This window comes from Bufo gargarizans, chromosome 8, assembly GCF_014858855.1.
Source record: "Bufo gargarizans isolate SCDJY-AF-19 chromosome 8, ASM1485885v1, whole genome shotgun sequence".
NCBI classification, from domain to species: domain Eukaryota; kingdom Metazoa; phylum Chordata; class Amphibia; order Anura; family Bufonidae; genus Bufo; species Bufo gargarizans.
This window is the reverse complement of record NC_058087.1, coordinates 46,932,892-46,946,079: the sequence shown is the minus strand read 5'-3', so window position 1 is coordinate 46,946,079 and position 13,188 is coordinate 46,932,892. Positions and strand designations below refer to the sequence as shown.

The 13,188-nt window shown below is 42.0% G+C and overlaps 1 protein-coding gene across 3 annotated transcripts in view; it reads right to left on the bottom strand.

Moving 5' to 3' along the window:
- Positions 1-13,188, bottom strand: part of COL18A1 (collagen type XVIII alpha 1 chain) — a 169,337-nt gene that overhangs the window by 41,116 nt on the left and 115,033 nt on the right. For all 3 annotated transcript variants that reach the window (XM_044304709.1, XM_044304707.1, XM_044304708.1), the window contains 6 exons: positions 6,870-6,953; positions 5,169-5,216; positions 4,313-4,424; positions 2,455-2,576; positions 1,472-1,498; positions 1,192-1,383 (listed from right to left, as the gene is read on the bottom strand). In XM_044304709.1, the coding sequence (XP_044160644.1) occupies positions 1,192-1,383; positions 1,472-1,498; positions 2,455-2,576; positions 4,313-4,424; positions 5,169-5,216; positions 6,870-6,953 (585 nt within the window). The remainder of the gene's footprint in view (positions 1-1,191; positions 1,384-1,471; positions 1,499-2,454; positions 2,577-4,312; positions 4,425-5,168; positions 5,217-6,869; positions 6,954-13,188) is intronic.

The window sequence follows — 13,188 nt, the reverse complement described above, 5'->3', positions numbered from 1 at the left end:
TAAAAGTAATATACCTCACACCAGGTAACACAACTGGTTGTATACAGCTCTTCCGAATATGGAGGCAAAGCAGCCACCAGGAACAGTAGAAAACCTCAAATATTGTGAACACCCAGTCACAATCTTCCTAATGTTATGACCATCAACTTGTATCAAATAGCAGAATACCAATGCCATTGTGCAGCTGGGGTTTAGGGTTTCATATCTGCCCATGTCAAACCTGTCCGGCCCTGCTACGTTCAGTAACAGAAGATGTAACTTACCGGGAAATGAATCTGAGCCTAATCTCCACCCGCATCAGGGGAATGTGCACTGTGCCCCGGACTCATCTCCTGGTAAGTTACATTTTCATTTACTGAACTTTGGACCCTAAACCCCAGCTACACAACAGCCCACTTGTGGTTTAGTGGCAGTGCAGAAAATAGCCAAGTGCTGGCTAGGCTATTTTCAGCAGTTCCACAGAAGTGAATGGAGCATTGGCTGTGCTTGCGCAGTGCGCTCTCCATTAATTTCTATGGGCCTTCCAAAAATATTTCCATATTTCTATGGGACTTTCAAAATAATTTCCACACTCCCATAGAAATGAACGGAGGGCAGTCACACATGCACTGTGCTCTCTCATGAACTTTGGGCGTTCCGCTCCAGAAATAGGTGTGGGTCTCAGAGCTGGGACCCGCACCTATCCAACATTGGTGACATATGCTAGAAATATACCACTGATGTTCCAGGTGAAACAACCCCTTTAAGGCTGCTGTTTCTTGCACTAGTCTTAATAGCAAACCCCTCTGGCATACAATGCCCCAGAATTAAGAGGTAATTATTCTGAGCCATCGTCAGGGAACTGGCATAGATTTATGGTCTAATGTGCACCATTTTTCTGGTGCATGGGTTGTTAAATGGGTCAGGAAGCAGGGAACCCACCCGTGGCCACTTTCTCCCTGTCATGTCACTCCCACTTTTTGTAAAAGTGGTGAAGGTGATGTAAAAGTGCAAAAAGTCTAAATTTTTGGTGCAAGACAGTACCTGTGGCAAAAATTTATGATGCATTCCCTGTATGTGTCTATCAATGTAAGTTTTACACATCTTGACTTAACATATGGCATACATCTTTTCATAACCATGTTAATTAAATAAACATATGTCATTGTCTATTTTTTGCATGCTACATGACCTTGTGAAAATGTCACTTACAGGCTCTCCGTCTGCTCCTGGAGGTCCCTGTGGACCAGGAGGTCCCCGAGGTCCTGGAACTTGCTGTACAGTGCTGCCTTCTCTGCTCTGTAATACTGGTTGCCCTGGAGGACCAGGTGGCCCGGCTACACCAGGGGATCCAGAGTCTCCTTTGTCTCCCTTTGTTCCTGGATATGCAAATCCTGCACTACCCTGTAAAAAGATACCGTAATTGGATTTTAACTTGTGGACAACCAATAAGTAAACTTAAAACAATCCCATGTAGACCGGAGATACCTACTTTAAGTCCAGCTTCTCCTTTCTGGCCCTAAAAAAGTAAAAATAAAGTAGTTATAATGTCATGTTACTTGTTTACAATACAGCAGAATGCAAATAGACATGCATAATACCTATTGGTAAAACATAGGCAAATAAGTCCTTAATCTGGTGACATGTTTAAAAGAATGAAAAGCTATTCTGGAGCTCCTGAAATAAGAAGTCTTACAGAAACTTGTAGGTATCCATCTTTTCCTGCTCCTTGTCTTTGTATAGGAAAAGTTTCTGTTGTAGATCTGATACTGCAAAAGGGGATATTGGGAAGGTTTCTGTTGTAGTCGGTATTACAGAAAGGGATGTTGGGAAGGTTTCCGTTGTAGATTCGATACTGCATAAGGGGATGTTGGGAAGGTTTCTGTTGTAGATTCGATATTGCAGAAGAGGATGTTGGGAAGGTTTCTGTTGTAGATCCAGTATTGCAGAAGGGGACGTCGGGAAGGTTTCTGTTGTAGATTTGATATTGCAGAAGGGGACGTCGGGAAGGTTTCTGTTGTAGATTCGATATTGCAGAAGGGGATGTTAGGAAGGTTTCTGTTGTAGATTCAGTATTGCAGAGCTGGGAAGGTTGCTGTTGTAACAAGCTCTCTCCCGCCAGAGACAGAATTCTATAAGGCCCTCCCAGTTTTCCAAAGTTTAATGTTTCATATGCACAAGCACGGAAGGAGGTGAATGAGGAGTTGGAGTGGAGAGGTGATATATGGCTATCTCCACTAGTCCTATAGTCTTATATGAAGCAACAGGGAGTAAGCTCAACCACCACTCCATTTGAACTTCTCGATCGTGAGGTGAGGAAGAATGGAAATCTTGGGACCCTATTCCTTTAAATTCCTTTAATTTTAGCATCACTTTAAGTAAATGGTATGAGCACATAAAGACTGACTGAAAGAACCATATCTTCTTATCTCCAGACAAAACCAATGCAAATATTCCAGCCACCATCAGCCTTACCTTTTCTCCTTTAGTGACAACACCTGAGCTTGTACTGGTACCACTTCCACCTTTTGGACCTTCAGGACCTCTATCACCCTTCTCGCCTCGGTCTCCTTTCTGTCCGTTCTGGGCTGGCTGACCTGCAATAAAAGTCATAGCATTAATACAGGTCTCTGAGAGCACAGAACTACACTATAAGTGAGCAAAACAGTCTTTTACTGATATTGAGTTGTTAAAGGTGTTTTTTTTCTTCGAATACTACTATGTAGTTTATATATAAAAATAATCTGTGTAGAAGATTATTAACTTTGTATTTCTATTCCAAACCTGAGTTACAGTATGTATTGTACTTCAGAGCTGCATTCATAATCCTACCGGCTGTCAATGGAAATACTCCAAGCTGTCATCAGACACATCACTGTTGTAATGCAGTGAAATTACTGTAAAGGACCTTATTTAAAGCGGATACAGACAAAGTAAGGAATGCTGGAAGTTTTCAGCTCTAAAGCCTATAGAATTATGGATTCAGCAGGAGTATATATCAGGCTGTAATTTAGGATCAGTACATGGGAAGTAATTCAATATTATGTCTGATTAATCAGTCATAATATAAAAACCACCTGATCCGTCGAAGTGTGGACTCCTCAACACCTCTAAAAGTGTCCTGTGGTATCTGGCAGCAAGATGTTACTTAAAGTCTTGGAAGTTCCAATGCAAGGCCTCCATGGACCAGACTTGTTAATCCAGCACATCCCACAGATGCTCGATTAAATGAAGATCTGGCATATTTGTAGGCCAAGTCATGGGCACTCTAACCAGTCTGTGGCTACACAGCAAGCTGTGATGTACTGTTCAGCATCTTGTGCTATAGTGGCTCATCTCTCAGATCAGATCAGACAGGCTAGCCTTCACGCTCCTCAGGCATCAATGAGTCTTTGGCACTCTGTCACTGGTCAACAACTTTTGGTAGGTACTAACCACTGCGTACCAAGGACATCACACAAGACCTGCTTTTTATAGATGCTCTGACCCAGTTGTCGATTCATCATAATTGGGAACTTACCAAAGCCCCTCAAATCCTAAGGGTTCAGGCACGTGGTTAGGTTTCCTGATGCAGATACAGATACAACTTATCTACTTTTTTGAATTCACTCCTGGTTTTGGCTTCTAACACTGCATCAAGAAACCTGACTGTGTGTTCGTCCCATTACCCTTTTGTTCTGATTCCAGAACATCAACTTCAAGAACTGAGTGTTCACTTGCTGCCTAATATATCTCACTCCTGAACAGATGTAGTTTTCTACATGCCTTTCTCCAGTGCCAACCCAAAAACTCTTGTAAAAATGCATGAATTTAAAATGTGTTTCAGCACCATGAGGCTGGAATCACACATTCTGGTTTTCATGCAGTATTTAATGCAGTTTTTTTAGCCCAAAACAGAAGTGGATGAAAAAAGAAGTTTCAGTCTATCCTTCTCCTTTCTGATGCAGCATAAAGGACATGTCCCCTGAGCTGCGATAGGGAGAAAACTGTAACAAAAAGATCATGCACCTGAGCTGCCAACCTCAAATGAACCTTGAAGAGCAATTGGAGCAGTAGATGGGGAGATCTCTAGATCCATGTAAAGAACAGACATTTTTTTTTACATTAACCATGGCATAACCCCTTAACAGAGCCTTAAAGAGATTCTGCTATAACTGTATAAAGAATATTAGACATCACCTTGGAGTTCCATGATTATTTTTATATAGTCATGGAGCTCCTTGGTGACTTCTAATATTCTATGTAAATTACAGCAGGAGGTATATAATTCTAGATACAAATGCTCTGATGTGGTTTTGCACATAACATTCACTTTGGTCTTGTAATTTCTGACCTTCTACTTTCACTCTCTGTACAATAGTCTCTTTTTCCAAAGATGGTCTCTGTATGGGAGGTACTGTGATGGGAGCTTGTTCCTTGAGTCTTGTTGGAGCCTTGGTCACCACCTAAAATACATTTTATAATTGCATTCATTTTCGCACTCCCAATGTGCATAATGGAAAATCATTAGTTTTTGTGTGCCAACCACTTATGCTGGATATCTCCTACTCCTGGAAGTAGTCGATCTACATCTGTCCCCACAACAGAGAATGTAGACACTGAAATTATGCTCATATACTCTCAGTACAAGGCTTTGGATTAGGCCACTGTTAGATCATGGTAATGACTATGGTAGACCAATTCTATTGTTATGGGGTTATCCCACAAAAAATATCATTATCACATATCCACTGGATTATAAATGTATGATTGCCGGTGGTACCAAGGTTAGGAACCCCACCGGACATTAAAAAAGGGGTCTCTGGCCTTCTTTCCAGAGGAATTTTAATGGCAAGCTGATCACGTATGTGCAGTGCCGCATCATTTAAAGACTATAGGACTGATGGAGGTAGCCGAATAGTGAGCCGTCTCCATCAATCCCATAGACATTGAGCAGAGAGGCATAATGTGTGTGTGACCACTACTCCATTCAAGTTCTTCTGGAATGGGGGTTCAACCACCCCTATTCTAATAATGATTGGGGTCCCAATGGTGGGGTCTCCATTGATCATACATTTATCACCTATTCGTGGGATAATTCCTTTGATTTGAGATTATACTGGGATAAAAACAAACTCTAAAGCATGTGAGCTGAGATTTCACTTCAGCTATATGGTTGTATCTGTCCAGTGCCTTGACTTTCATCTTACCTCCACAATCTCTCTCTCTGGGATGCCACTGCCAAAGTCTCCAGAAATCTGTAGCATTAAATATAGAAATAAGTTTACAAAATGACCACTAGATGGCGGCAAGAATACTAAACACTGACATCAACCACTAGATGGCAGCAGCCTGCAAATTGTTAATGTACCGTTGAGTAAAATTTTGAGTCTTCTATACAGTTATAAAAATGTCATAAGTGAAAAAACTACAATTCTGTGAGTAGTGCTATAAAACTCTATCAGCTGACCTGATACATGGCTTGAATAGAAAAATTCAGGTGTTTAGAATGCCATTATTAATATGGTACCAAACTGTTCTTAAGAATTTTAATTTTTTTACAGACAAACCTTAAAAGGGGTTTTCTCACTTCAGCTAATGGCATTTATCATCAAAGAACTATTTCCTAATATAATTTATTATTTGAAGTCTCCCCCGAATATTCTGATAACAAGACTCAAGAACTGTTACTTCTAATGCCATGGCACTGAGATATGTCAAAACAGCAGGATCAATGGGGGCCCAACCTCTATAGGAAGGAATGGAAGGTCCCGTTATCTTATTCTGTAAACAGCGGGTGGCTGGGAACTTAGCTGTGCAGGAAAGATCGATAAAGGTCTTGAACCAAAGCTGCTGCACCTTCATTCTGACGATCAGTGGGTTCCTAGGAGTTGGAACTCCACAATCCGTAAGCATGGAAAAATCCTAGTGATATGCAATCACTTACTATAGTAGGAAAACCCCTTTCCTTTATGAGGTCTTGTAAGTTATTACTACAGCACTAAGGCCCCATTCACATTATTTACATTTACCGTAGTTTGTACACCGATATACAGAGTAAATGTGTCCACAGGGGTCTATGAGTCAGATAGATGCCAAGAAGAGTGTCCTTTTGGCCTCTGTCTGGCCCGTACACATCAGTATACGCCAAAAAAAAAAAGTATGGAATAGCATGGAAGACTTTGCTATCCCACTCAATAAAGTCTATATAAAAAAAAAAAAAGGTGTACCTTGTTTTTTTTAAGAAAAAGGGATGCAAATGAGCTTTTAACAAGCCCTCTAAGGCTACCATGTGTAAGCCAGATATCCTCTAAGTCAATGTTCAACCCTTTAAATAGGCCTTGAGACATGACTTGAATAATAACTAAGCCAGCATCTCATCTGCAGACAGCTGTTTCAGGGTGATTGCCCCTCATCAGTGCAGAGCAAAGAGTACTGGCTTAACTGGGTGAGAGGCCTAGGTCAGGATTTAGGGGGGTACTATCTCTCTTTATGGAGACCGCCTTAATAGGCGAGAGGAGTCTTATACGCCATACATGCTCCTCTGGAATTCCAGAGAAGCATATATGGTCTATAAGCATCCTCAGTCCAATTAAGTTGCTCTCCCGTAAGTACCTGTTTTTTTTTTTCTAAAACATGGTAGGATTCCACAGTATGGCATCTGTCAAAAGCATCCATTAACTGTATACATCATGAGCTTGTCAATCACTTTTTATGATGTATTCATTAAACAGATTCCATTATAGTCTATGGGTGATGGATCCTGCTGCTACGTGCAGAAATTCCAAAAATAATTTTAATTTGGTAATTCTCTGTCTCTATATTAGAGTCTGACTTAAACCTATCTTCTATATGGCTTACTACTGATGCAGAAACGAAAATGCAGACAAACACCATAAAAATAGACTCACCACATCAGAATCATCTCCATCCTCATCACATTGCATTTCTGCCGCTCTGGGATCATTTATGATCTTTAGTTCGGCAATGACTCCCTAAAAATAAAAAAAATTGTAGCATGAAAGAAACGTTACAAACATATCTCTATCTATCTATCTATCTATCTATCCACACATAGATCTGTCGTATAAGGCTCTGTTCACAATTGTCGCTTGAGCTTCATCATGTTCCTCAATCTGATATATTCATATTTGATAGGAAGAATAGTGCAGCGTCCAGTGTTATTTATCCCATCAAAATGACGAACACAGCTATGGAAAGTAGTAGACCCCACTATAATTCAGTGGGCTCTGTCCAGGACTATCAGTGTCTGTCAGATGACATTTCCAGCACTCCATTCTTTTAGATTCTCTGCTTCAATGATGGTCCGTTATACTGGTATTTGCTGGAAAGAATAGTGCAGCCTGCGTTTTATCCTTATAAAAATGACAGACACTATTAATGGAAACAAAAAAAATCTGAACTAATGAAACATGAACATAATGCAGTAATCTAGTAATCAGCTATTTTCCTTTGATCCTATTGTCTCATAATCCAATTATGTCCCAGGAACTCAGACCCCCTCACTGTCCTGTGTCAGGCTGTAAGATAACTTGCTGCAGCAGGAACCTCCCCCTCTGTGTCAGTCCCTGGAGCTCAGTCATGCCCCCCCCCCCCCACTGTCCTGTGTCAGGCTGTAAGATAACTTGCTGCAGCAGGAACCTCCCCTCTCTGTGTCCGTCCCTAGAGCTCAGTCATGCCCCCCCCCCCCACTGTCCTGTGTCAGGCTGTAAGATAACTTGCTGCAGCAGGAACCTCCCCCCTCTGTGTCCCTGGAGCTCAGTCATGCCCACCTCCTCCCCCTCACTATCCTGTGTCAGGCTGTAAGATAACTTGCTGCAGCAGGAACCTCCCCCCTCTGTGTCCCTGGAGCTCAGTCATGCCCACCTCCTCCCCCCCACTATCCTGTGTCAGGCTGTAAGATAACTTGCTGCAGCAGGAACCTCCCCCCTCTGTGTTCCTGGAGCTCAGTCATGCCCACCTCCTCCCCCTCACTATCCTGTGTCAGGCTGTAAGATAACTTGCTGCAGCAGGAACCTCCCCCCTCTGTGTTCCTGGAGCTCAGTCATGCCCACCTCCTCCCCCTCACTATCCTGTGTCAGGCTGTAAGATAACTTGCTGCAGCAGGAACCTCCCCCCTCTGTGTTCCTGGAGCTCAGTCATGCCCACCTCCTCCCCCTCACTATCCTGTGTCAGGCTGTAAGATAACTTACTGCAGCAGGAGCCTCCCCCCCCCCCTCTGTGTCCCTGGAGCTCAGTCATGCCCACCTCCTCCCCCTCACTGTCCTGTGTCAGGCTGTAAGATAACTTGCTGCAGCAGGAACCTCCCCCCTCTGTGTCCGTCCCTGGAGCTCAGTCATGCCCACCTGCTCCCCCTCACTGTCCTGTGTCAGGCTGTAAGATAACTTGCTGCAGCAGGAACCTCCCCCCTCTGTGTTCCTGGAGCTCAGTCATGCCCACCTCCTCCCCCTCACTATCCTGTGTCAGGCTGTAAGATAACTTACTGCAGCAGGAGCCTCCCCCCCCCCTCTGTGTCCCTGGAGCTCAGTCATGCCCACCTGCTCCCCCTCACTGTCCTGTGTCAGGCTGTAAGATAACTTGCTGCAGCAGGAGCCTCCCCCCTCTGCTCTGCCTACAATAGGACACAAAGATTGTTAAGTCCCACCCTTTGACTAAGCCTCACCCCATCTATCAGTCATTAGTTGTAAATGGAGAAGATCATCGGGAGAATAACCCTTGTTTTATCTGTAGTATATCTACAAGGATGTTTGTGTCAGAAATGCTGCAGTCAAACACAGTGGGGATAATGCTATATCTTATTTACTTTTAGCATTCATTTCTAGGTTTGGTGTTCCTTTAACCAACTTTTGCCCAATTCCAGATTATTACAGTTAGGGTATAGTCACACGCAGCAGATATGTTGCAGATATTTCTGCTGCTGTTCTAGTCATCTGAATGGGGCTTACAGAAATCCACATGCATGCTGCAGGACCAACCCCATTCAGCCCAGTGGAACTGATTTCTGAAACAAATTTGCCACTTGTGAATATGGCCTTAAAGATTGTATGTACTAATGGATGTTGTACTAAACAAGGAAAAAAAATGCATCATTTGCCATATTTATATGTATTTAATTCTTAGAAATTATCATTTTCTTTTAAATAACCCTCCAAGATCATTCCGTTGCAATATAAATAGCTAGAATATCAATCCGAGTTGTTGCTGTTGTTACAGCGCAGTCATGTATAAATCAATCAGCATGAATTAGGCTGAGCCACCACAAGGGGGCGCTGAGATAGCAAAATAAAACCATTCACCTTTTATGCCCCCTTTAGAAATTGCTTGCTAAAGTCAATAGATATTTTTTTTAAAATTTAAGATATGTTATTGTCCAGTCCTAATAATGGTAAAGAAGAAAATATTCTCTGTTGTAATGGGAACATAGTGGGGGAAAAAATCTTAACTAGCATGGACTCACATCTTAATATTTGCACTCCAGCTAATCTGTAAACCCAGATTCTTGCCAATTTACGGTAATGTGGAGTTTTAAGAAAATACAACGCATTTCCTAATAACGCTTGGACAGCAAGTACAAAACAAAAATCAACAAATCGGCCTACAATACAAACATTGACTTAGCTGATCTTGCTATGAGATTTTAACCCTTCAATTAAGAGGAATTAATATTACTCTGAATACTGAGCCCAACACCACACATACTATACACATACATATATTATATTAGTACCATCTAAATGTACCATATACACATCATATGGCACTACTACAGAAGTAGGGATATGGTTGACGTTAATGTTAAACCCTTACAAATGTCCTAAGATTACTGTTTGGCTTGCAGTCCTTTGAGTATTATGAGGCTAGCACAACTGTAGGAAAAATATGGGACTACATGTGACCCATTCTAATGAATGGGAGATAATGTAAAGCACGGTGGTGTTGACTCCTTCAGAGCAAGGAGCGCTCATTGCAGAGAATTTGTACCCAAGGTGGAGTCCCCACATGTTCTGATAGAGAATATGGACAAGGATTATGAGACAACCCCTTTAATCATACTTACCAGCCTTTGCAAATTTTCTTCTGGGAGATTTTTTAGGTCCATTTTTTTTTGGGGGGGGGGGGGGCATAATCCAACCCCCGCTTACAGGAAATACCCCTTTTTATTGGTGGTGCCTTACATATAAAACACCCCCAATGTTCCTCCTATTCCATTGTTGCTTTTCCGGTTACCCCTTGTCTACATCTGAACCACAGCCTCTTTACACCAAAACTCTAGGGTTCCCCCCTCAAATAACCCACCAAAAAATTTGCTGTTTATTAAACCCCAAAATAACTTACTTGCCAATACATCATCCACAGACCTCCTAATTAGAGTTGACCGAAAACACCCACAAAACAGAATTTCAAGCCCTGCAGTCCACAAAATATACCACCCTTATACTTCCTGATACTCTCCCAACTATGGCCCAGATAACGACTGTCCATTTTATCTCAACCACAACCTACCGCATGTCATGGAGGTCTCTTAAAGCCTCTGTTTTTCAGTCTGGCTACAGTCCACTCTCCTCACAAAGCTGAGTCTCTGAAATGACACCCAATGCACGGTTGCCAAAAGTTCTGACTTTGCAGGGACTGACCCAAATTTCTATAGACAGTCCCTGCAAATTTGGGTTGTCCCGGCCTCTCCCAGGACAAGGGACGGTCTCTCCCAGTGTAGCGGCAGACCTTATTTGTCCTGAATTTACCAACAAAGTAGGTAAGTATGCCAATGTCAATAACTGGGTGGTCTATGTGTCTCCATAACAGGGGCTGCTCAAGTACCGTAGAAGTACCATATAATATAGCACAATGCCCTATGAACTCCATCTGCATAGAGTGAAATATTCAGTGCTACTTATAGTTAGGTTCCAGGAGGCTTCTGTGGTGCCCAAGAGACTTACCAACATTTCCAGCAGTCCGGGAGACTACTGGACATTGCAGAAGAATTGAAAATTACTGTATGTCTTTAAGTGAGAAAAATGACCCAGTTAGTCTTTCTCTGTAAAAATCTGGAAGGCATGCATATGGGGAGGATAAATATTTGTGTATCATACAAATTAGGCTTCGTAATGGAAACTAGTTTGTGAGTTCCGCTGAGCACAAGGGTAGCTTATTCTATAAAGCACAGGTAAATATGGTAATACTATATAAACAATGAGCAATAAATCCATGCACAGTGCATAGGAAGAGAAGGTGAACCACATTTATTGGACCGGATATCCTTCTGTTTGGTGATTATAGGAGAGTAACTTCCTAGCAGTGTCAGGGTGGATTAGCTATGGAGATAGATGTAAAACGATCCTGCCATAAAAGCTTTTCGAGAGACTTTTAAAAGTCATTATTTATATGAACTTTATCTCAGTAAATTTTCAAGGATTATTCCCTTTCCTGAACCTATCAGAGGATATAAATCCCATTCTATCTGTATCCGCAAGGTCCGTGTATAGTTGCACGCTCGCTCTGCGCTGTGCAGCTTGCAGGGGCAGTAATAATGACCTCTCTTATCCTGTTGGCAAGGATTTCTCCCACCATGAAGCCAAATGACTTGCCATCCCTTCAGCTGTTCAGCAACCTCCCCAGTACAGCAATTATCACACACATATTTTCCCTTTCTCAATGCTCAATTTCGCCTTTGTCTAAGCATCTCCTCAATTTCCAAAGGGTCAAAATGTCGGCTTTGTCCACACATGGAAGACAGTGGATTCCAAGAATATTACTCAGAGCTGTTTTAAGTACACCCCCAGGACTTAGTCGCAGATTTCAACTGTCACGCAAACAAAATGGACAGTGCATCGATGAGGCTATGTAGACACAACGAAAGACCATCCAAGGCACCATCCAAGGCACCAGTGTATAGTATTTACAGTATTTTAATACTCCATTTCCAGCACTGAATTCATTTTACCTGAGAAATTTTGTGAACTCAACAAGCTAAAGCTAAAAACTTTTTTAAAGGGAGATTAAACTTTCTGCCTGCATTCATATTCACCATATGTTCATAATACACTTATACATGCATCATTCACATCTGTGACAAGATGGTCAGTGGTTCATCCTTGAAGATGCCCTTAAAGGATTCGTGTTTGGTCCATGTGTCCATTTTTTCTCTCTCCGCGTACCACCCGTATTCCTCGGACACTGCTAGGCTAAAAACAAATTTCCAGAGCATATCCTTGCAACGTTCTGTAAAAACCACAGACCACGAATGGCATCCATGTTGTGTCTGTGGTTTTCATGGACAAAAATAGGGCATGCTTCTATGGTGTCACCACAGACCCATGGTCAGGGGAAAACGACTGATGTGTGGATAAACACGTTAAAGTTAATGGATATGTGTGCTGTCCATGATTCCCAAACTGTGTAAGAGGCCTTATGAATCGTCCTATGTCCTGTATGAGTTATATCTTATTTGTGTAAATTGTGTAATGAATCGTACTGTCCCCCGTTTTATTTGTATAAATTCAGACCCCACTACACATTCCTGCAAAGAGGTATTCTAATTCATTTTCCAAGATGGTAATTTAATAATCCGGATAAACAACAGGACCAAAAGGTTCCTTTGTGAGGGCCGCCCTAACAATAGGGATACGGGACATCCGTCCAAACCACAGGAGTGAATAAGGTCTAGGCCCTCTCAACAGGACAAAATAACAAATGATATTTGAAAACCCACAGCCATAATTCATGTATTGAATAATTCACTGAGATATTCAGAATCAGGAGAATCGCTTCTCCAGTCTGGTGTCCTGGGAGTTTTGGCCTTGGGGAACCTGAGAATCAAATGTTGGTTCCGATTCTTCCTATGTCATATGCACGTTTGATATCCCTAGCTTGGTAAAAATATGATTGGATATACAGTATGATTGAAAACATCTTTGTAGCCTAATGCGTTGAGTGTGAAAGCGAAGGTGGAAGCACAGTACCCACTTACAGTCACATCCAAGATCACAGGTGAAGTGAATGACAAAGTTCCACCTCGCAGCCTGTCACGATGTGTGTGTATTATGACATACAATCATTTCCAATATTTTCAAGTGACAGAACATTGATCTGAAAATAATCTAGTGGTTTCAGTATTAGCGAGCATAACACAATCACTGGCCAGATCCAAGTTTTATTAAGTATGAAGCAGGGCTATATAAGGTGAGAATGTCAAATGAGTGAGATCTGTGG